Below are 24,195 nucleotides of genomic sequence, written 5' to 3' on the forward strand. Positions count from 1 at the left end.
AAAATATCTCACTTAAATGGTGGTTCTGTAATAAACGTTTTCCCAATCAGTAGGCTGCCTTATTTTCATTTATACTTCTATTTTCCAACTTTCTGAATTGCAAGAATTATTGCAATAGATGCCACACACATAAATACAGCATATAATGTACAGTATGGCATTGGCCAACAATTTAAAACACCCATGAAGTACACATGAATGTAAGGCACTTTTGCGGTTTACAAAAGTGAATGCCTCAGAGTTAGGTAATTTCCAAAAATGAAGAAATATCCTCATAAAAGTTTATAGGATCCCTGGAAAACCAAGTCAGCATGAATCATTAGTGATCATGGCTAACATTTGAGAACCTTGGTATAACTGAAGAATAGAGATATAAGAGGTAAATAATTTTTTGAATTACAGAGTTCTGTGTATCAGGGCCAGGATTCTAAAACTGTTCTCATAAAAACCTATCAGTTCTATGTTCTTCCAGTTTCTCAACCAAGAAAATTGATGAGTTGCCGACAACCATTCATAGTGTACTGCTATTTTCTTTTGGTGATGACACCACACCAAGTCAGTTATAAAGACAATGGGAATACAAAAGGCTTTGAGTTTCTCTCCAAATAGTACAGCTCAGTAAAATCGTATTCAAACTAATACTTTAAAAATGTGAAATTTCATGTATTTTTCAAAATCAATAATTCCCGAATATAAATATTGTTGCTCTAAATGTGGGCTTTTCTAAGACTTCAAAATTAAAAGGTCTGCGACCTACAATATATTTTCTTATCTACAAGAGACAAAAAGTTTAGATATTACAAAGCCAAAAAGTTAAGGGAATAGGCAATTTTTTATGCCATCATTCCCCAAAATTCTAAGAGCCAAATTTCTAAATTATGGTTGGTGAGGACAGGTCATTAACAAAGAAAGGGATTCAGGACAGATACAACTGTATCTTTCCTCTTTATTCACAAAGCAAAAGAGCGTGGACTTTAACAAATTACTTTTATTTTATATAAGCTTAACAATTCAATGGTTATCACATGAAATACCTAAAAATGCTATTTTCAAACCATGTTTTTTAAATTAGAAGAATGTAATTAGTACATTCTTTGTGGATGTTGCTGAGTGCGGAAATTAAAATGCATAGCTAGCTCTTTCACTATTTACAATTTAAATCTTTGTTGCACTTCATCTGCAATCATTCCAGAAATTGCAAGGGAAGAAGTAGCAGCCGGGGACGGTGCATTTCTCACATGAAGAATGCGATTTCCAATAATCCCAACTCCTCCATCAAATACAAAATCTTCTATCAGATTTCCATCTTGATCCAGAGCTTGGGCTCTTACTCCAGCTGGGCCCCTGGAAAACCGAGAGTGGAGTCAACTGACTGGAAGAAATAGGACACTTTACAAGGCAGTAGTCTCAAAGCATTCTTAAAACAATAAAGTCTTTAGATTTCTGAATGTGCAATCATGTGGAAACCAAAAAGGTTTATCAGTTATAGCCTGTAAAACATACATGCTCAGCCTATAGCATCCTTATGAAATGAATACACAAATGGGTAAGTTACTTATAATTATCTGTTCTTTCCAAAAGTAGTAGGTATATTCATATTTAATTGGAATAAACATATTTTGACTTAAATTTATAAAATGAATTTATTATAAAATCAATCAATGGAAATAATAAGGCTCTTCTGATTAACACAAAGCAATAAAATTAGGGCAGCTACATTCCTATATCCACTATAGAATTCTATTTGTGTTTTGCTTTGATTGGACACTAGTAAAATTTATGAAGAAAAATATTTGCAAGTGGCAGCAAGTTCTTGTTTTGCAGTTTGTTTTAATTTTTAACAGTTTAGTCTTCAATATCAGGATAACCTTCAATTAATTAAACAGAGAATACAGGATGAAGACAAAAATGAATTAACTTGCAAGTATGTTAACACAGTAAGAGCCTTTACTACTAAAAGTTCTCTTTTATAACACTTGAGTTTACAAATTAGATTTTTTTAGTTTTTAAAATAGTTAAAAATTTTACAGATGAAATTTTAATAAAAAATTCTTGGAATCCAAAAGCAACTTCAATGAATCTGCTTTGAAAACAGCTACTTTATACAAACCACCAAGACTCAAGATATCAGGAGACAACACTAAACATTTTTATTGGTTCTGGGCCAATGCAGGCAAGTACTTGAGGATGATATTACACAAAGAACAATATGGGACAACTGCCCTCTAAGACCTCAGCCTGGCTGAGAAGAGACAATAATAATAGCTATTACTTACCAGGTGCTTACTCTCTCTTAGGAATTCTCTCATTTAATCCCTACAACAATTCTAACAGGCTCATGGAGTTTATATTTAACAGTGACAAAACACAGGGTGATTGAGTAACTTACCTGAAATTCATTTGTAGAAAGGTAGATAAAGATTAGAACAAGGGTGAAAGGTTCTACCACAAAGGTAAGTAACCTGGCCTACAGAAACCTGCAGGGAACCTGGACAAGAGATTTTTGAGCTGTAAGGATTTCCAAGTAAGAATCAGATACCACACGTAGAACATGACAAGACAGTAGGGGACTGAAGCTGAAACTTCTTTGGCTAAGGATGCATATCTGTGTATCAGCCATTTTGTGCATTCTTATCTCTGCTCACCAAAGCAGCATTTCTCCCCTCTTTTCTTGGACAATGCTGCTGTTTCTATTGAGAGTATCTCTGTGAGTTACTTGTCCCTGTCCTTTCATCTGACGGAAGGCCGATATGTAAAGGATACACAATGGCATGACTTGAGTGTTCAAAGTAAAACTGTCCTTTACATGAGGTTATGTTAGGACATTCCCCTTACTCCTTCTAAACAAATAGAAGTTAATAGTGATTAACTACAGTTAAAAATGCATCTACTTTTTAATTTTGCTTACAAACACCAATTATGTACTCAATGTCCCCTACATTCCTGTCCAAGTGTTCAAGATCTATAATCCAAACTGTAAAAAACTATACAATATTAAGTTTTTCTAAGGATCTCATTTAATTCAAACTAAAGTAATTATTTAACATGAAATGTTTAAACTACCAAATTCTTCAGTTCCCTATTTAGCACTTAATACAAATTTAGGGTTTTTCTTTGCATGATTTCATATAGGCATTTCCCCTCGAAATTTCAGGTAAGAAAACCATAAATTTCTTAAGTGCTACGACAGCATCTTATACAACATCCCTACACCACCCCCATGTTTACACGTGTCCCTTGAACGCAGCAAGTATTCAGTAAGACTAGAAATTTTTAATTTTTAACTTCCATTTTAATAGCTTGAAAAAACAAATAATTCAGCAATTTTAACATATGTGGATTTAACTATATTTAATTGTTTAGTCCTTTTTATAGCCATGTATTTTACTACATTGGTAGCTAAATTTATGGGAATATACACCCTACACTTTAAATATACCCAGAAACAACAGGCGAACACATAACTAATGGCTTCTTTCATCTGAGAAGCACTATAATTGTTACTTTATTGTTTTGTGGCAGGCATTATCCTCTGGGCTAAAAAATAGCTATGACAGGCTACAACTAACATCTTTGGCAAGTTCCAAATAGGCCGACTTAGTATTTTATGAAATTCACCAAGGAATCTGATCACCTAAAAGTAGAAGTTCACATGAGGGTGTTTAAATTGGGAATGGCGGCACGGAGGAAGTAAGCCATTCCATCTCAACTCCCAAACATAAAGGAAGGATATTTTGGCTGCTAGCCTTCGATCTAACTGGGTTGTGACAACAGAACTTGGTTTTTCTCTGATCAATTTTTGAATTTTGTTGAGAACTTGGTTTAAGGCTTAGAACTTTTTGAGCTTTGTAACTGTTTTGTGAGGGTTTGAATAACACCAGTATTCTGTAACAGAGGTGGGGGAGTTCTATGAATCCACTAAATCAAGTGTTATTCAAATCTGTATTTTATCTGCTTGCTCTCTTCTATCAATAGACATGTCTTAAAACCATCCCCCACAGTTACAGACTTGCTGACGTCTGCTTGCAGTTACATCAGTTCTTGTTTTCTGTACTTCATATTATATGCAATGTTTATGGTGACCCTCTTTATCTCTAGTAATAATTTTTGCCTTATGGTATATTTTATCTAAAATGAACCCAGTACTCCTCTTTCTTCTATTAAGCATTTGCATAGCACATAGATGGATTTTTTAAATCCAACTTGACAATCTCCATATTAACTACTAAGTATATTTACATTTATTGTAACTACTGATACCTACCATATTACTGGGGTTTGATTTCTACCATATTACTGGGGTTTTTCCATCTCCTTTCTTGACTTACTGAGTTTTCTATATTCTTTTTTCCTCCTTTACTGACTAGGAAGTTATATAATTTATTTCCACTCTTGCATTTAGTTTTACTTATTCAGATTAGACTCTCCATGCATCCTGAATTTTGTCTTTTTGTCAGCTCTAGAAAATTCTCAGATATTCTTCAAAGTACTGCCTCTTCTCAATGTCTCTGGAATTTCTATGAGATGTAGGCTAGAACCTTCTTATTTTCTTCTCCATGTCTTTTAATATCCATGATACATTTTTACCTTGCAACATCCTTCTCTAAATTCTTTAGATTTTAATTTACTAATTTTCTCTTAGGGTCTAACCAGTTAGTTACCTTAGTCATTTGAGTTTTTAAATGTAATAACTAGCTCTGGTAGGGCGGCTCAGTTTGTTGGAGAATCGTCCCAAGCACCAAAAGGTTGTTGGTTTGATTCTGGTCAGGGCACATACCCAGGATGCTGTTCTGTCTGACCCCCAGTCACAGCGCAAATGGGAGGCAACTAATCGATGTTTCTTTCTCACACCCATGTTTCTCTCTCTCTCTCCCTTCCTCTCATTAAAATCAATAATCATATCCTTGGGTGAGGACTAGTAATAGTAATAATAATAACAGTAAATTTTAAGAACTACATTTTTCATTTCTAGAAATTCTAATTAGTTGGTTTCCAAATTTTTCTAGGTTTTTTTGTTTTATTCATGCTTTACATTCCTTCTTGTGTTTTTTAAAAAAGATTGTATTTATTTATTTTTAGAGAGGGGGGAAAGGGGGAGACAGAGAGAAGGAGAACATCAGCGTGTGGTTGCCCATCATGCACCCCTTGCTGGAGACCTGACCCACAACTCAGGCACGTGCTCTGACTGGTACCTGAACCGCAACCCTTTGGTTCGCAGGCCCATGCTCAACCCACTGAGCTACACCAGCCATGGCTCCATTCCATTTTGTTTTTAATTCACTGGAGCATATTTACTTTATGGTTTCTAATACGACTATTACTCAAAGTTATAAGGGGTCTAGGTCTGGTATTTAGTCATCTGCTTACTTTCACTTATGGTGGTCCATAACTTCTGAGGGTGAGTTTCTGTTCAGCAGGACTTGATCTGGGGGTATACTGGGGGGGGGGGGTGTTGAGGTTTTGTTCCTGCACAGAGGTTTTACATTTGCTTCTATCAGGCTCTCCAGGTATTACCATCTTAGAAACACTTAAAATACTTTAAGTGTATTTTATTGATTTTGCTATTATAGTTGTCCCAATTGTTTTCTCCCTTTTATCCCCCTCCTCCCTCTACCGCCTCCATCACCCTCCAGCATTTCCCACCCCTCACAGTTCACGTCCATGGGTTGCACATATAAGTTCTTTGGCTTCTCCATTTCCTATACTGTTCTTAACTGCTCCCTGACTATTTTGTGCCTACCTATTCTGCTTCTTATTCCCTGTACCTTGTCTCCCATTCTTGCCCTCCCCACTGATAACCCTCCATGTGATCTCCATTTCTGTGATTCTGTTCCTGTTCTAGTTGTTTGCTTAGTTTGTTTTTGGTTTTTTTTTTAGACTCAGTTGTGAGTTTGTTGTCATTTTACTGTTCATATTTTTTATCATATTCTTTTTCTTAGATACGGCCCTTTAACATTTCATTATAAGGGCCTGGTGATGATGGATGCCATTACCTTGACCTTATCTGGGAAGCACTTTATCTGCCCTTCCATTCTAAATGAAAGCTTTGCTAGATAGAGTAATCTTGGATGCAGGTCTTTGCCTTTCACAACTTTGAATACTTCTTTCCAGCCCCTTCTTGCTTGCAAGGTTTCTTTTGAGAAATGAGTTGACACTACTCTTATGGGGACTCCTTTGTAGGTAACTATCTCCTGTTCTCTTGCTGCTTTTAAGAATCTCTTCTTATCTTTAATCTTGGGTAATGTAAGTGTGATGTGGCTTGGTGTGTGCTTCCTTGGGTCCAACTTCTTTGGGACTCTGAGCTTCCTGAACTTCCTGGAATACTATTTCCTTTGCCAGATTGAAGAAGTTCTCCTTCATTATGTTTCCAAATAAGTTTTCAAATTCTTGCTCTTCCTCTTTACTTTCTGGTGTCCCTATGATTTGGATGTTGGAATATTTAAAGTTGTCCTGGAGGTTCCTAAGCCTCTCTTTATATTTTGAATTCTTGACTCTTCATTCTTTCTGGTCGAATGTTTATTTCTTCCTTCTGCTCCAATCTGTTGATTTGAGTCCCAGTTTCCTTCCCTTTACTCTTGGTCCCCTGTACATTTTCCTTTATTTCACTTTTCATGGCCTTCACCTTTTCCTCGATTTTACAACCATACTCAACCACTGCTCAACCACTCCTGTGAGCATCCTGATTACCAGTGTTTTGAACTGTGCATCTGGTAGGTTGGCTATCTCTTCATCACTTAGTTGTGTTTTTTCTGGATTTTGATTTGTTCTTTCATTTGGGCCATCTTTTTTTTTGTTTCCACATGCCTGTAAGGAATGGAGCCTTAGGTATTCTCCACGGTGGGGCACCCACCTTGCTGCCTGTGGCGCTGTGTGGCACGCTGTGGCAGGGGGCAGTGAGAGAGGGAGCAATGCTGCTTGCTTGGCTCTCACCCACTTTCAGTCACTTCCCCCACTACCCACAACACAAGCAAATTGGGCCCTTCTGGTGCTGATTCATGGGTGGGTGAGTTTGTGTATGTTCTAGGACTCCATGGGTCTCTCCAACGAACTCTCCTGTGAGGCTGGGAGTTTCTCCCACTGCAGCCTCAACCCCCACAGGTTTTTTTTTAGTCAGAGGTTTTGAGGCTTCATTTCCCTGCACTGGAACTCTGGGTTCCGAAGTCTGTCTCAGTCACCAGTTGTTCCCCCCTGGTTTATCAGCACGGAAATGTGGGACCACCCGCTCCACCAGCCACCACCATGCTGCTCATCCTGTCCAGGGTGTCCTCTCCACCCTGGTTGCCCACCTCTGGCCCTCCTTCTAGTCTGAGTGAGTGTTTCTTCTCAACTCCTTGGTTGTCAGACTCCCATGCCGTTCTATTTTCTGGCAGTTCTAGTAATTTTTAGTTTTTAAAATTGTTGTTGTCCTTCTTTTAGTTGTGGGAGAAGGCAAAGTGTATCTACCTATGCCTCCACCTTGGCCAGAAGTAGGAACACCGTTTTTAAATGGATTTTTAAAACCTGTACAAAAATAAAATAAACAGCATAATGAACTCCCATATATATATATATATATATATATATATATATATATATATATATGTGTGTGTGTGTGTGTGTATGTATATATATATATATATATATAACCCAGATTCAATAATATTCAAAACATCCAATCTTGTTTTATTTATATACCCACCTACTGTCTACCTCTCTCTACTGGGTTATTTTATAGCAAATCCCAGATGACATATCATTTCATTTCAATGTATATTTCTTTTAAAAGAATTCTTAAAACAATTTTGAAAACTAATCATTGCTCAGTATCATCAATATTTAGTGTGCTCAAATTACCCTGATTTTCTCTTGCTCTCTCCCCCACACCCTGCCTCTCTTTCTTTTTCTCTCTCTCTCTCCTGTTTAAAGTGAGAGATGGAGAAAGAGTTTGAAGCAAAATCTAAACAAGTCTGGACTACATTTTTAATTAATTTCCCAGCATTAAGTTCCTAGATCAAGCTGAGTGGTTCTAGATTTTTAGAAGATTCTCCCCTGCACCACACCACCGAATTCTCACAGTCCTTTCCTCAAGGCTGGGACAGACAAAATTCCTCAGTACTTCCTGGTACCAAGAGGTGTTTTTTTTCCCCCCCAAACTCCCTTTTCACTGAGTGTGTTAGCCCTTTAGGAGTCCCTGGATGAACACAGGGGTCTCAGTTCCAACTTTTTATCTCTTACAGACCCAAGGCTTCCTTTCTAGCACTTGAGTGGCAATTAAAATACAACTCCCGCCCTGGCTGGTGTAGCTCAGTCGATTGAGCGCAGGCCTGCGAACCACACGGTCACAGTTCGAGTCCCAGTCAGGGCACATGTCTGGGTTGCAGGCCAGTTTCCAGCAGGGGACTCACGAGAGGCAACCATACATTGACATTTCTCTCCTTCTCTCCTTCCCTTCCTCTCTAAAGATAAATACAATCTTAAAAAAAAATACAAGTCCCTAATGTTTAAATCTTGTTTTGTGTGGTTGATACATGAGTTTATACTAGCGATTTCAACCTTTTTCATCTCATGGTACACATAATCTAATTACTAAAATTCTTCAGCACACCAAAAAATATGGTTTTTGCCAACCTGACAAAAATAATAGGTATAATTTTGATTCATTCACACCATACGGCCATTATTGTGTTGGCAGTTGTCATTTTTTTACTTGACAATCTAAGGGAAAAGAGATCAGTGCCTGTAACTAAACAGTCAGATATTACATGATTTAAATATTCTTGAGACACATCAGTATGCCTCTTGTAGCACACTGGTTAAAAATCACTGGTTTATACTACTGTCAGAATTCACTCAACATTTAAGATCTGCATTAGTTTACTGTATGTAAATCCACAAAGTAATTAAAAATAAAACTCATTTATACAAAAATCAGCAAATCCTCCTCACCCCTCCAGGACAGCATCAGCACCAATTCCTTTTAGCATTTGGGTTTTCACTTTCCGCTTCATTTTTGCTCCTGGGGGGCCGTTACTTTCTTGCATGCTCAGCTATATGCAGTTCAAAATATTATCTTTTCTCCAGACTCTCTCAGTACTTTCTGGTGTGAGGGTCACCAAATTCCCTAGATTAGTGGTTCTCAACCAAGTAAGGTTTTGCCCCCTGGAGGACATTTGGCAGTGTCTGGAGACATTTTTGACTGTCACAACCAGGGGCGTAGTGCTGGCCCCTATCCAGTCAGGAGAGGTCAGGGATGCTGCTGAACACCCTGCGATGAATTAGACAGTCTCCCACAACAAAGAATTACGTGGCCCAAAATGTCAATAGTGCCAAAGCTGACAAACCCTGACTTAGACCACCTTGACGGTGAGAATACTTGGCTCTCACCTTTGCATTTCACAATGACACAGTACAGTCTTTAGCTATCATTCATGATGAAAACATCTTGCCTAAAAGTTCACTCTAGAATTCTCCAAATAAGAAATTTTTCAAAGTGAAGAATGGAGAAAAAAAGGGATCTTGGCATATACGTCTTCGTTTTTAAATCCCTAGAATGCTTACGGATACAAACTGCTGTTGGATTACCATACAAAATTAATCACAGAACCCTAGAGATTAAGGACCCTAGAGATCATGATTTAACAATGAGAAGTATATGTACCTAATGAATATATTTGACAGATTATAACTTCACATTCTAATCTAATGTTCACCAGTAAATTACTGCCCAAGACGCTCCGGCTAGGCAATAAGAAGTCAAGCTGGAAGCCTATTGGTGATTAAAGAACATCATCCTGAGCTAAATATCCTACTAAAAGTGTTGCTTCAGTTCTTTTTTACTCTCTAGAACTGGTTAATATGCTTCTATTTTAATATTAATGATAGAACATTAATGGTTTTACTATAGTGGGTTGCAAAATAGGCAAGAATTGGGTTTCAAAATGTGGGAAACTCTATTGATCACTTTTGTTATTATTATTTAACATTTCAGGCATGTGACAAGGTACAGAGAATAATATAAGACCTATTTTCTTATCAAACAGCTTAAGAGATAAAGCATCACAAATATGATAAGAACCTTCTGTAGAACCCTCTGGGTCTCATTCCCTTCTCTCCCCAGAGGTAACCACTCTCCTGAATTAGGTGTTTATCATTATACCTGAATCTATTTCCACATTACTTGTGAAATCCATAAATAATATAGGGTATTATTAAACTTATATAAATCGTGTCAAACATATCTTCTACAACTTGCTTCTTGTGACTGATAATTTCCTACATTTGCTAGCTATATGAATGGAATAAAAAAGGAGTAAATGGAATTGCTGAATGTGTTCAGTTTATCTCCAAAGAGAAACTCATCTATGATTGGGTTGAATTTATCCCCAAATGCACCTGCCTACAGTGCTATGTACCCTGCTCTGCCGCGTCCACACCCTTACAGGCAGAGACAAAGGAGTGTTCACCCAAACCCGTTCCAGTCCAGTTCTATGAAATCCGCTGGTCTAAAGAGTTTTACTCAGGCTTCTACAAAAGGGGGTAGTAAGCGAATATGAGCAGTGAATTCACTGCAATTGTTTATACACAGATTTTGCTATCCCCACTTATTTTCCAAGGAATATTAATAGCAGTAACAGACACCAGATTTGACCAATCTATTTTCAGATATGAAATATAACAGGTCTTCTAAAGCAGACCACTGAAAACATAAAAACCTTTATTTATAGGTGAATGAAAGAAAATAAAGCCTAGACATTTTTATCACTTCCATTTCAGAAGGTAAGTAGAAGGGTAAGAGAGATAAGAGTAAAAACATTAACTAGGTTTTAATAGTCCTTCTAAGGATTCAAAGAAGCTGGTCGGAGAATGATATATTAGTCAGATTTAGACCAGGACGTTCCCCTAAGGGAGACAGCTGACATGATTATTGCTCTCTTTCCAGATACAGAGTCAGGCTGCTGACATTTTACACCAGGCAAGTTCAACAGCTGTTACTGAGGCGACAAACACTGAGGTCTCTAGAGATTCATGGGATGGATTCATGGACAGAGAGTATCTCAAAGCACATTCCTGCTCAAGCTTAACAAATGGCTTGTTCAGGGAAAATGGTGAACACCCTAAAAATATCACCAAAGAGAAAAGGAAATGGGCTTGAGTAATATTAGAACAATTTACAGATCAAGTCCAGATAGCCTTTTACTGTTAAGAAAAAATTTAAGTAATCCTTCCTTTACCCCACTTCCTTGTTACCTCTGTGACAAGGACTCGGGCCGATGGTTACCACACTACTTCCGACTTCTGTCCTACAACTAGGGTTCCTGGGTGGAGTAGGACCCCAAACAGAAAAAAAGCAGTAGAGAAGAAGCAAGGTAAGATGCTGAGAATAGAAGCATGTTTCTAAAAGGTTTTAAGAATCAATCAAAATAGAAAGTTTTGATGTGTTTATCATCTAATTAGTTAAGATGGTGATCCTTTTATACACAAAATTCAAGTCAACAGGCTTTGCAATCGTAAGAGCCAGAGGCCAGGGAGATTTTAAATTTCAGACAAGATGTTTTTATCATGAGTGACAGCTAGACACAGAGGCAAAGGTGGCAACAGAGCTGCAATGGACATTCAGTTTAATGCTGCAAGGCAGCCTCGGTCATTATAAACGGGAGACGTAGTTTAAGTGCTGAGGCCTGATGCAGCAATGCCAGCTCATGCACTGCACAGGGAACTCAACGACTTGTTGGAAAAGAGAGAACACACACAGATTCGGTGGACACTTTGACTAAAGAGTACCTATGAAACACCAAGTCAGACCCCCCTCCCAAGTTCACCTAACTCATGGCTGTATGCACAATCTTTATGGCTTTTCCTTACCTAAGTATATCATTGATAGTAATTTCAGGGATGAACTTTTGAAGATGCTTCACTGTTGCACTGAGAAAACAGGCTTTATACACTTCACTGACTCCATAGGAGAAATTCCGCAACACCAGTTTAATCAAGCCACTGAAAACAAAGAAAATCAAATTTTTATGAGAGAAAGGAATTCTTTCTTACTATTAAATACCTCTACAGTCTGTTAGATCTGGGCAGGAGGCAACACAGAAATTTAGGCAAAGACAGAATAACCACATATTAAAAGCAAATCAACTTTGGCCAATGTAAGAAGGAAACTTCGTCAAAGGGACATCTTCCAAAGTCCGAAGGTAAACACCTTTCAAATTCAATTAACCAGGGAATGAAGGTCAGAAACTAGAATTCTAGAAAGCCTGCCAACACAATGGCTTTCTCACACAAATGTTACATGCTTTCAAAACACACCTAAAAAGCATTAGCAGATCTTTACATCAGGACATTAAAGAAGTAAAATAGCTATTTACCCTATTTTTTTAATCAGCCAGAAGTAAGATACTTTACCACTGATTCTCACATGAGACTCTGTGGAACCCATGGATACACGAATTTTTAAAAGCACATGTGCTTGAAAACCCATCCTAAGCCTTCTGCTTTGGAACCTCTAGTCTAGCGTAAAAAGCTTTCCAGTAATTTCTATGCGAAACCCTCTGGAAAGCAACACCGCTAACAGGACCATAACAAAACAAAACAAAAAGCCCCCAAACAAAGTCATTGAGTTCTTACAACAGTAAACAATCTGCATCCCAGCTCAAAGCATTGTTAGTTTTCCACAAAAGGAAACAACTTTGGTTATCAGCAATTTGTCCAGCGTTTTTCAAAATGATGGTGCTGATTAGCTTGAAACGACTTAATCAAAGTAAGCCATCTACTAATTTTTAGAGGAATATATTTTTTTTTCAAACACAATTAGAAGGTTAGCAAATTGAGGTTTGGATTGTCAGATATGCAACTGGTCTTGTTCTTTTTAACCAAGACTTCACCCTGGATCATCAGAATTTTCTTGAAGTAATTAAAACATTATGTTTATTCCACAAAGCTCTTAATTTGTACTAATAAAGAAAATCAACATACTGATCACAAGTGTGAGTATTTACCCAATAAATAGAATATCAAGAAATATGAAATTTCCCACATTAAAAACATAAGCACACAAAATCCTTTATTAGGTAAATAAAGTTACCTCTTGGTAATTATATCCGTAATATCTCTGGCGCTGAAGTCAAAGGGTTTGTAGCCCTCTCGTTTAAAGGCAAGGACTGCATTAGGCCCTAGCCAAATACTGCCGTCCATCCTTGGTGTGAAGTGAACTCCTAGGAAAGGAAACCGGCTGTCTGGGACCTATGGATTTAACACAGCAAACTGCTAGCCCCGGTTCACACTGCACTTTCTGTGCATGCAGATATTCAACTGGTAATACGAACCATTTTCTTCCCATGCATTTAATTTGTGTTATTTTGATCTGCACTGAGATATACTTTTCCACTTACATGCTTCTGCCTAGAAATGCCACACAGGAAACACTGATGCTATTGACACTAACACCCCCCCCCCATCTCTTTTTCTTTCTGGGTAAAAGAAAAAGAAGTCCTACATCAGGTTATTCCCCGCCCCCATCTAGGGATGCATGTGACTGGCAGGTAAAATCAGAGCTGCCAGAAAAAACACACACTCGTAGCCCAGGTTTCTGTAAAGTTGGAATGTACTGGGTTGGAGCACGTGAAATGGATGTTTCTGAAAGGTCACAAACGTAAAATGGCTGAATATTGGTAATTTCATCTGGTTCAATCTAGTATTTATTCCACACAGAATAAATTCTTCATCTAAAAGGCTTTGTCCTCTCTATCATGAAGGTACAGAGTGGCCACACCCCCTTTTCTGCACCTACAGTCAGAGAACTGAGAAAGAGGGCTGGGTGTCCGGGCATACAAAAGGGGAAAGTTCTCTTACAAGGGCTCCTCCAACCAGACAGGAGGAAGAATCGTGTTCTTTCTGGATAGCCCTTCCCGTGGTACACTCACACTTTCTAAAAACATGTACTTGTGGGCAATTAAGTACAATTTAACGACCATGACATCAGAATAAGGATTTAGGAATTTAACCATAAAAGACAAAGGTGAAATGCTTGCACAAAAAGCCCTTCGAAATATCTCTCACTTTGGACCCCCCCCCAAATTTTGTCTCATTCCCTTTCTGCCCGCAGTCATTTTGAGAAGGATGAGAAAGCAAAAGCATCATACCTACCGGATAAATATTTCCTTTCACAAGATAGCATTTTTCTGGCTTCAAGAGCAGGTAATCTCCCCGGAACGGTACAATTTGAGGATCGGGACTGCAGCCACTCAACTCAGAAACACGGTCTGAATACAGTCCTGCACATGTTACAACATACTGACATTGAACTTCCTCTCCCTAGTGCAAAAGCAAAGAACAGTGATTTATAGGAAACAGACTGCAGAAGAATAGGTGAAGGGCAGAAAAGCAGGTGGAGAAGGTAAGGATACAGAAAAGGACTTTTTTCTTTTTATTCTTTATAAAAGGGAAAATTAAATATAAATACAGCAGAGTAAATTGTTCAGCATTTAGGTGTTGGCTAGAAACTTAAGAGTAGTGGCACGCAAGAGGGTGTCACCTTCAATGTCATACTTTAAATTAGGGATTCAATGGTTGACCTACCTAGTGGAGATACCTAAAAAGACACAAACACAGACACTTTCTTTACTAAGACCATGGAATTTAACTACTTGTTGCATGAAGATGCAAACTTCATTTAATATTTTTATTTTTTACTGATTTTTAGAGAGAGAGGAAGGGGGAGACATCAATTTGTCGTTCCACTTATTTATGCATTCATTGGTTGCTTCTTGTATGTGCCCTGACTGGGATCGGATCCGCAATGGTGCGTCAGGACGACACTCTAACCAACTGAGCTACCTGGCCAGGGCTGAAGCAAACTTCATTTGGATGGTCCCCACGAATTTGGCCTCCTCTGTATTTCGGGCAGTTTCTCTTGTCTTATCTATGAGTAATTAGTTATTCTTTTACTCTCAGGCTGCTTTACACTACAACTTAAGCCACCACCAACCAATTGCTCCTTCCTAATCAATATCTACTTTGCAAACTGAGGCTACTTTCAAACACCATTCAATCAATCCACATTTACAGTCAAATGTGGTATGAGAACACATACCACAGCCAAAATTTCATTCAACAACTAGAAAACTGCTAATCTTGCCTGTAGTACTTTCCCATAAATTTTATTTTGTGATTATCACCTACATAGCTTTAGGTTAACCCTGCTAGGATTAGCCAATTTACCACCCTACTTCCTAAATAATTTCATTTAACCTGATTCACCCCCATACTCCAACTGCCATCTATTCTCTTCTTACAGAGTAAACAACTAGCCTCTCCTTGCTCCAGGTAATTTCTCATTCTTAGATTTCCTCCCCAGATGATCTATTTCTGAAGCCTCAGAGTTCTCACTTATCTCAACATTCTTTCTTTTCAGCCCTTGGTGATTCAGCCTTATTCTATTTCTGTACGCATCCTCTTTTTGTCTAGGTACAAAGGTAAGCCTTTTTTCAAGAGCTCAAGTCACACTTCTGACAAATCAGATATAACTTCTTTGCAGTGAGTTCAAATGAGCTAGATTAAACCATGATGGTTTCTAGATCCTTGAAGTCAAAGAGTTATGTCAACAAGATCAACAAACATGACTTCTTCTAAACTGGTTAATATCTTTCCTGTTCATCTAGAGTTACATACCAGAAGTACAAAAAATATTGATATTTTTATGTGATCTAAATCTACTAGCTTCTACTTGAAATGTCAACAATTTATTTATTCTTTGAACATAAAATGTAGATAAGCCATATGATAAATGTAGTGATAAGGGAATTTGCAAACATTACCAGCATGCTAATAACCTAGCAGTTCTCTTTAAAAAACTCAAGGAAGAGTTCCAAAGAAAGAAATTATTAAAAACTGTCACAGGCCTTTGAAATCATCTTATGCTATATATGAAAAATAATTAAATTCAGTAATACATTAACTTCACATCCAAAGTAGATATTTAGGCAAATACTGAATGGTACATTTATCCCAAAACACATTTAAAAAAAAATTAAACTATGTGTTTCTATTGCTTTTTCATAAGTGAAACAGACTTTTCTCCTATATGCAATCTATAAATTTTAGTTTCTAATTCTTCTCCCCTGAAGTTTATTTTTAAAATTCCTTTTCTTTTAACCTCATAAAAGCAGAGATATTCAATTTGATATGTTCACTCACATTTTAAAATTATCATTTAACTATACTACAGGAAAATGCCAAAATAAAAGGCAACGACAATAGCAACTGTGGGTGAAACAGGCACCCACTGGTATCTCATAGGCCCCCGCACATCTGCCATCAGATGACGCCACTCTCATGAAAACACCCCTTAGATGAGGGAGGGTCAGAGGCAGACGTTTAATTCTTCTGTCAATGGAGACCCTGGTTGCTCTGCCAGCAGACCTGATGGTAATCAAAGTGTCTGTGGCAGACATGATGTTCAACGGAGACTTTGGTAGGCTCCTATGAGTGAAATCAGAGCACAGAACTTTAGGGTTATACCATCCTCTGCAGATAACTATCGTCCTTTTGAGAAAGTACTTCTGGCTTTGACTCAACACTTGACCACAGGCCACCAAGTAACCATGTGAACTACCCATTATTAAGAGGGTATTGCCTGACTCACCCAGCCACAACGTTGGGTGTGGAGAGCAGCACTCTGTCACCAAGAGGAAGTAGAATATACAAGATCAGGGTTGTATAGGTCCTGCAGGCACAAATAAGTTGCAGAGGCAAGTGGCTCAAATTCCCAAATTACCTCTTATTACCCCTATTTGGTAATATTTGGTAGGAATTACCCCTATTCCTACCAAATTACCTCTTGCTTCTCAACTTGCCCCTGTGGCCCCATGGGAAGTTCTCTATAATTAGTTGGCCAAGGAAGGAAAAATAGAGGCCTGGTTTACAAATGATTCTGCACAACACTCTGGCACCATTGGGAAGCAAGCAGCAGCAAAGAGCACCAGCAGCACCAGAGCCCCACTTGGGAGTGTCCCTGAAGGACTGTGGTGAAGGGAAATGCTCTCAGCAGGCAGAACTTTGAACACTATACTGGGTGTTTATCTCACTTGGAAAGAGAGATGGCTAGAAGTATGGATCTGCAGTTTCACGTGCAATGACTAAAGAACGGTCTAGCTGGATGGTCAGGTAAAGAAGCTCTGGAGACGAGGTACATGAATGCACCTCTCCAAACAGGGAGAGCGTAAAGACATTGAAATTCTATATAAATGCTCACTGAAGAGTAACTAGGGCAGCCTGGCTGGTGTAGCTCAGTGGATTGAGCACAGGCCTGTGAACCAGAGGATCGTGGTTCGATCCCCAGTCAGGGCACATGCCTGGGTCGCAGGCCGGTTCCCTGCAGGCCAGTTCCCAGCAGGGTACACACGAAAGGCAACCATACATTGATGTTTCTCTCCCTCTCTCCTTCCCCTTTAAACATAAATAAATAAAATCTTTTAAAAATTTAAAAAAAGAGTAACTAGGACAGAAGATGATTTTAATAATTAGTAGACAAGATGACCTGCTGTATGAACATTAGCCTTTTTCCCCAGCCACCTCTGTCCTTACCTAATGGCTTCACAAATGAGAATGGTTATGGCAGCAAGGATGGAAGTGACGTGTGGGCTCACTAAGATGGACTTACTAAGGCTGATGTGGACATAGCCACTGCTGAATGCTCCCTCTCCCAACAGCATGGGTCAGTGGAGACACTGATATGATCCCTAGACCAATTCAACTTTTAAAAAAGGAGGGAGGCGGACTGGTGTGGCTCAGTTGGTTGGAGCATCGTTACATAAACCTAAAACTTGCAGGTTTGATTCCCTGTGAGGGCACATACCTGGGTTGTGGGTTTAATCCCTAATCAGGGTACATGTGAAAGACAACCTACTGATGAGTCTCTGTAAGATCAATGTTTTTCTTCCTTTCTTTTCTCCCTTCCTCTCTCTCTAAAATCAATAAGCATGTCCTCTGGTAAGGATTAAAAGGAAGGGATGGGTAGCACTTAGTCCTCATTGGAAGACACTTGCTCTGGATAGAGATGCCTTCCTCGCCCACAATGCTTCTGCATCAACCACCATCTACAGGATGGGTACAGGATGCCTTATTTGACATTATGGTATTTTACCCAGAAGCATTACTTCTGCTCAGAGAGCTTATTTCATAGTAAGTGACATATAATAATGGGCTCATGCTTGTGGAATTCACTGATTTTTATCATTTTCCCCATCATCCTGAAGCTGCTGGGTGACAAAGTAGAATGGACTTTTGAAAATTCAGTAACAGCACTAGCTGCCTGGCAACACCACCCTGCAGGGCTGGGGCATGTCTTCTAGGATGTCCTGTATGCTCTACATCAGTAACCAATACACGGTGTTGTTTCTCCCACAGCTAGGATTCACACACAGCTCTACAAATCAAGAGGTAGAAATGGAAGGAGCTCCTTACAATAATCCAGTAGCTTCTGCTTCTAATCCAAATTTCTGCTTCCCAGTCCCATAGCTTTGGGCTCGAATGGTTTAGAAGTCTTAGTTCCCAAGGAAAAATGCTTCCATTAGAAAATAAGCAATTGTTCCATTATGCTAGAGGTTGATACTCTCACACACAGCCACTAATGGAAGGGTTCCTCACGCCAGTCAATCAACAGGCAGAGAGGATTACTGTACTGAACGGGGGTAGCTGATTCTGACTCGCCAGGAGAAATCGAGTTGCTCCACACACACGACCAAGAGTATGTCTGGAATATAGATCTCCTGGGCTCTCTCCTAGTGTCCCCATGTATCGTTATAAAAGTTAACGGAAATCACCACAACACAAAATAGGCAGGGCTGCTAATGGCAGAGACAATTCAGGAATAAAAGTTTGAGTTATTACACCAAACTAGGAACCCTGACCAGCTGAGATGCTTGCCAAGGTCAAGGGACTATACAATGGATAGTAGAAGAAGGACATTATAAATATCAGCTTTGAGCACATGATTGGTGACATAAATGAGGAATGTAGTAGTTATGAAAAATGTAGTAATGTCCTCCTTACTGTGAAGTAACTATATTTGTCTATAATTCCATAATTCTTTCTTTTTCCTCGCTGTGATCAAATGAACTGTGTCCCTCCTTTCATGAAAAATTCATATGCTGAAGCCTTAACTCCCTAAGTGACTATATTTGGAGATAGAGCCTCTAGGGAGGTAATTAAGGTTAAATGAGGTCACAGCGTAAAGCCCTAATCTAATGGGACTGGTGCTCGTACAAGAGAAAGAGACACCAAAAATTGTGTGCTCACATTTTCATATTCTCTCTTCCCCTGCCTTCCCCTCTCCCTCACCCCTTCCTCCCTCCCGCTCCACCTGGGCATGCCCAGAGATGAGACCATGTGAGGACACATTGAGAAGGCAGCCACCTACAAGCCAAGAGAGTTCTCACTGAAATCGGCACTGGTGACACCTTGATCTTAGACTCCTGGCCTCCAGAACTGTGACAAAATAAATTTCTGTTGTTTAAGCCTATGGTATTCTGTTATGGTGGTAAACATGTCTTCAGCTGTATGAAAGATAGTTGAACCTTGCAGGTGGAAGCATTGTTATACTGTCTTTATTTGGGAAGAAAATGTGGTTATAAGGGTTATGAAATGATGCCAAGTAGAAAAGGGATGAGCTGTGAGGGTTCATCCCGTGTCAATGTAGTTACACTAGAAACTATAATTGATGGCATTTATGGTTCCAACTTAAAGTAGACCAAAATAGGAACTGCATATGATCTGGTAGGCAGAAGTAAAGCAGCAGCCACTATTCTTTGAAGGTCATTCTAGTCCAAGGTGGTCACCAACACCCAGTGCTAAGTGAATTTATGCTCCATTTCCAGCTCTGCTTCCCACATACTGATCCTACTAACCGACCACCACCCCAGCCTTACTACCTGGGTGTGAACACAGAGGCAAGACCTTCCCCAGCTCTCCTCATGAGCTTCTCATTCGCAGTTGTACTTCAACTACTGGATACATTTGGCTTCTCAGGCTGGTTAGAGACACCTCTGTTCTACCAACTCTCCGTCTGAACCTTTGCTTCCCCAGATCCTTTCACAATTGCGTAAAGCCTAATTCTTACAGTAAGTCCTACTACTCTCATTAATGCCTCTGCTTTCCTGACTGAACTCTGATCATTCAGCGAACACACAGCAAATGTAATACTTTTATGCCATTCAGCAGCTCCTGTTTCAGATTTTGTGAAGATAAAGGAAAGCAGTCCATCTCCCCCTGTACAACCTGTGCCTCCCCACCCAAGTTTTCTCATTAGTAGAGAGTTAAAAAGGTAGATAAGCTGGTAGAACAACAAAATACCTATCAGTTTTACCTTAAAATGAAACACTCCAAGCACTTATAATCCTGTTCTTTGCCAGCACTATCATTATATGAATACATTTCCGAGGTGAAACCCTCCCTAGAATGAAAACTGTTACATTGCTCTAAAAGAATTTCTCTCAGAATAACTTTACATTAGACAAACATTCAGTGACAAGAAATACACCCCTGTGGTTAATTCATCTCTTTAAGAAAGGAGAGGGGATGAAAGTAAATAAAATAGATGGGAGTAGTCTTGCTTAAGAATCTTTATCTTTGGCCCTGGCTGGTGTGGTTCAGAGGATTGAGCACCAGCCTGCAAACCAAAGGGTCGCTGGTTGTACCCTGTTCAGGGCACATGCCTGGGTTGTAGGCCAGGTTCCCAGTAGGGGGCGTGTGAGAGGCAACCACACATCAATGCTTTTGTCCTCTTTCTCCCTCCCTTGCCCTCTCTAAAAATAAATAAATAAAATCTTTAAAAAGAAAAGACTCTTTACCTTTGTATTCCTTATAACAATTGGATATTTCATCCCTGAAAAAAAGAAATTAGTGAAATATTACTTTTTAGTAAAAGACCTATAGTATTTGAAATATACAAGTAACAAATTTAAATGTCACAGCCATGATTACTTCCCACATTTCATTCTGAAGCTTTTACCAAGTAACGAGATAAAACTAGTTCATATTTGACAATATATAAAACTCTGGTATGTTTTTTAGATGATTTTATATGAATTCATTTAAAATTAATTTAACCCCTACTTATAAAGTTTTCCTGACTTCAGCTCCAACATACGCAGTCTCAGCTTTTCTCTGAACTACAAGCCTAGAAACCACGCTATAAAATGGACCATCATAAATCGGTATGGATTTGCCCACAGGACTCATGCTCTGACATCTGTCCAAATGTTGGCTACTGAACCTTTGTAGATTCTGGGTGGTGAAAAGAAGGAGTTACCATGACACAAAGATCTCCAACACTAAACTATATAAAATTAGTTTCCAATTAAATACAAGGGATTTCAAAGTCTTATAAAGCATACATACGTACTTGTTGTACGATTTACTTGTACCATAAATTGTAGCTTGATTGATTTACTTGTAGCTTGATTGATGAAGCTACCTACCTATTACAACCTTATTAAACAATTTTTCTCATCATCTTAGAATTTAGTAGGACACTGGGAGAATGACTCAGACGGCCAAGATCTCCTAAAGAAAGCAGTCAAGAGAGAATAAATGCAGCACTACCTTTTTCCTCATTCAAATTTCCCAAAAGCAAATTTTAAAATTTACAAATGGATTCATTGAGACTTTTAAGAGAATTTCCCCAAAAGGGGTAGTTCAGTATGGCTAAGTCATACCTATCCCCAGACAGTCTGATTCAGTAAGACTAGTGATGCTAAAGTCTGCATTTTTAACAATCACCCACAAGGGATTCTGACTCTAATCTACAGAATAAAAGAAGTGTTTGGGGGCTAATTTTACATAAACAGCCTTGGCAGCTCAGGTGTTAGCACCAGTCAGAAGTGTCCGATCAGTGCCCAGTTCTAACAACAAGAGACTCACCGGAAGTCCCAGTTCGTCCATGTGCAATTTACCCTCTGCACCTGACTCCACCTCTGTACCCAACTCTAGCCCAGCTCCTGGTGGACCTCTGCCCGCACTAGCCCAGCCAAAAACTGTCCCAAATTTGCTTAGAAGTCAATACATGTCAAGTCAAAAAAAAAAAAAAAGACAAGGATGGCTTACCATCTTCACTTCTAGAAGGACTTTCTCTAGCCATTTCAATATCTTTAACTTCAAAATTGGTCAAGACAGAGCCACCTGCTTCTTGGAAATCCTGGGCAAATGACAAAGCCACCTGACGATAGTCCACAATGCCGGTATACGGGCAATCAATAGCCATTAGACCCTGGGACGAGATTATGAAAAAGATAATATAATTAAAATCATTAAGGACAGTTTGTTCAATAAATTTTATTTGGCACTGATTTTTTTACTGTCTATTTTGATGGGTAACACATATTATCCTTTCTTGAAAAAAAATCTGATAGTTTAAAAGAAAAATAAAATAAAGGCTGCCCTGACCAACGTGGCTCAGTTGGTTGAGTATCATTCTGCAAAGAAAAAGGTAGCTGGTTCAATTCCCAGTCACAGCACATGCCTGGGTTGTAGGTTTGGTCCCTGGTTGAGGTGCATGTGAGAGGCAACTGATTAATGTTTCTCTCTCACATCAATGTTTCTCTCCCCTTTTCCCTCCCTTCCCCTCTCTCTAAAAATAAATACAATCTTTTAAATAAATAAATAAAAGTCTGCTCCATCAGTGCCTACATTTGAATTTGAGTGTGTGTGTATGTATATAGAACAAGAAAGTCTCTATAATCAGGTAATAATTCTCTTCAAGGGAGTTCAGTTTGCCAGGTTCTTCCAGCTGCTACAACCAGTTTTTCAGTTTTATTCATCCCTCATCCTAGCTGGTTCTGATTCATATCTGAATCTCAGTTGAATTCTGTATCACCAAGCAAATATGTTTTGAATAAACTCTACTGAGATTTTCCCAGTAGTGGATTATATGTCACACACACTCAATGAGAACCCAGAATTATTCATATGTTTGCAGAGCCTTGATTTGATTTGCTGCAGACTATTTTCAACACTGCAAATATTGAATGGCGATTGTATGCAGGGAATTCAAACTTTCTCTTCAGAGAATATGAGCAATTAGCAGCCTGGGCTTTATTGTTGTTTGTTTGTTTGCCAAGATATGTTCAAACTCTACATATGAATGATCTACAAGCACACTTATTTAATTTTTTGGAATAAATACATCCTTTTCTAATTGTGAAAAAAAGGATAAGAAAAGAATTTCACACACCGGCTACACTTTGGAGAATCCTTGGTAATAGAACCTTTTTTCCTTGCCTTATTGTGTATATGAGTACACTGGTTTTTCCAAGAAACGTCCCCTGACAGGGTTGCCTGGTTCCCGGAATAACTGAAGCCCAGAGGTGGGTGCCACTGGTAACTGCTGCCATCTTTCTGTTTGGCCAGCACGGCAGTGTCACTGTGGTGCTTTCACAATAAGGTTCGATAATATTACTTCAAATATTTGATTCTTGTATTCAGTGTCCCACTCCTACCCCAATACATTTACCTGCTTATCCTTTCAAAGCTTTTGACTTCACCACCCATTTCTGATCAATGCTGCCCCATGGCCAGACCCCACCAAAAGGGAAGGTTCACAAAACACCCAACAGTCTGTTTTCACAAACTGACAGCAACATTGGAAAAATGTCACCATTTTCTTGGCAGTCTGCTTGCAGAATATGAAAACATTTGTCCATGTACAAGAAATGTTTTAAAATATAGTAAATACACATAAGATTTTATATTAGCCTTTACATGGCCTGACAACCCCTAAATTTACAGGTCAGTTGCTATAATTCAATTTCAATCTATAAATAGTATTTTGTATACAATAACCTTGGACTCTAAATTAGGATAATACTAAGAGTTTAGTCACAAAACTTCATTACCTAGCATAAAACTAGGTGACGAGTATAACGGGGATAGAAATGTGCTGTAAAAGTGCTCTATATCAATAGTTTTTTTGAATCCTAAATAGCCTTATTCATTTTCTATTCCTATTACCCAGCACAATGCCTGACACGCAGCAGGCACTCAGTTATTGAATAAATGAACTTTTGAAGGCTACCTTTAAACATACTAGATTTTACCCCCTTTAGACCTCCCCAGAAGGTCTCCCTTCTTTTCTTTCCCTCTTCAGTCTTGGCTTTGCCCCTCTTCATGAGATGCTGGTGGGCCCACCTAGACATGTATGTTGGGGGAAAGTGGAGTGAGTCA

The 24,195-nt window shown here is 38.8% G+C and overlaps 1 protein-coding gene across 1 annotated transcript in view; it reads right to left on the reverse strand.

Moving 5' to 3' along the window:
• Nucleotides 1-217: 217 nt before the first annotated feature.
• The window catches only part of L2HGDH (L-2-hydroxyglutarate dehydrogenase), a 37,758-nt gene continuing 13,780 nt past the window's right edge, over nucleotides 218-24,195 (reverse strand). Inside the window, exons 5-10 of the mRNA XM_037054255.1 lie at nucleotides 22,081-22,243; nucleotides 20,826-20,860; nucleotides 14,125-14,292; nucleotides 13,064-13,221; nucleotides 11,842-11,973; nucleotides 218-1,344 (exon numbers count right to left, since the gene is read on the reverse strand). Of these exons, the coding sequence (XP_036910150.1) occupies nucleotides 1,149-1,344; nucleotides 11,842-11,973; nucleotides 13,064-13,221; nucleotides 14,125-14,292; nucleotides 20,826-20,860; nucleotides 22,081-22,243 (852 nt within the window). The 3' untranslated portion in view covers nucleotides 218-1,148. The remainder of the gene's footprint in view (nucleotides 1,345-11,841; nucleotides 11,974-13,063; nucleotides 13,222-14,124; nucleotides 14,293-20,825; nucleotides 20,861-22,080; nucleotides 22,244-24,195) is intronic.

This window comes from Sturnira hondurensis, unplaced genomic scaffold (assembly GCF_014824575.4).
Source record: "Sturnira hondurensis isolate 20B ecotype Veracruz unplaced genomic scaffold, ASM1482457v3 Scaffold0008196, whole genome shotgun sequence".
NCBI classification, from domain to species: domain Eukaryota; kingdom Metazoa; phylum Chordata; class Mammalia; order Chiroptera; family Phyllostomidae; genus Sturnira; species Sturnira hondurensis.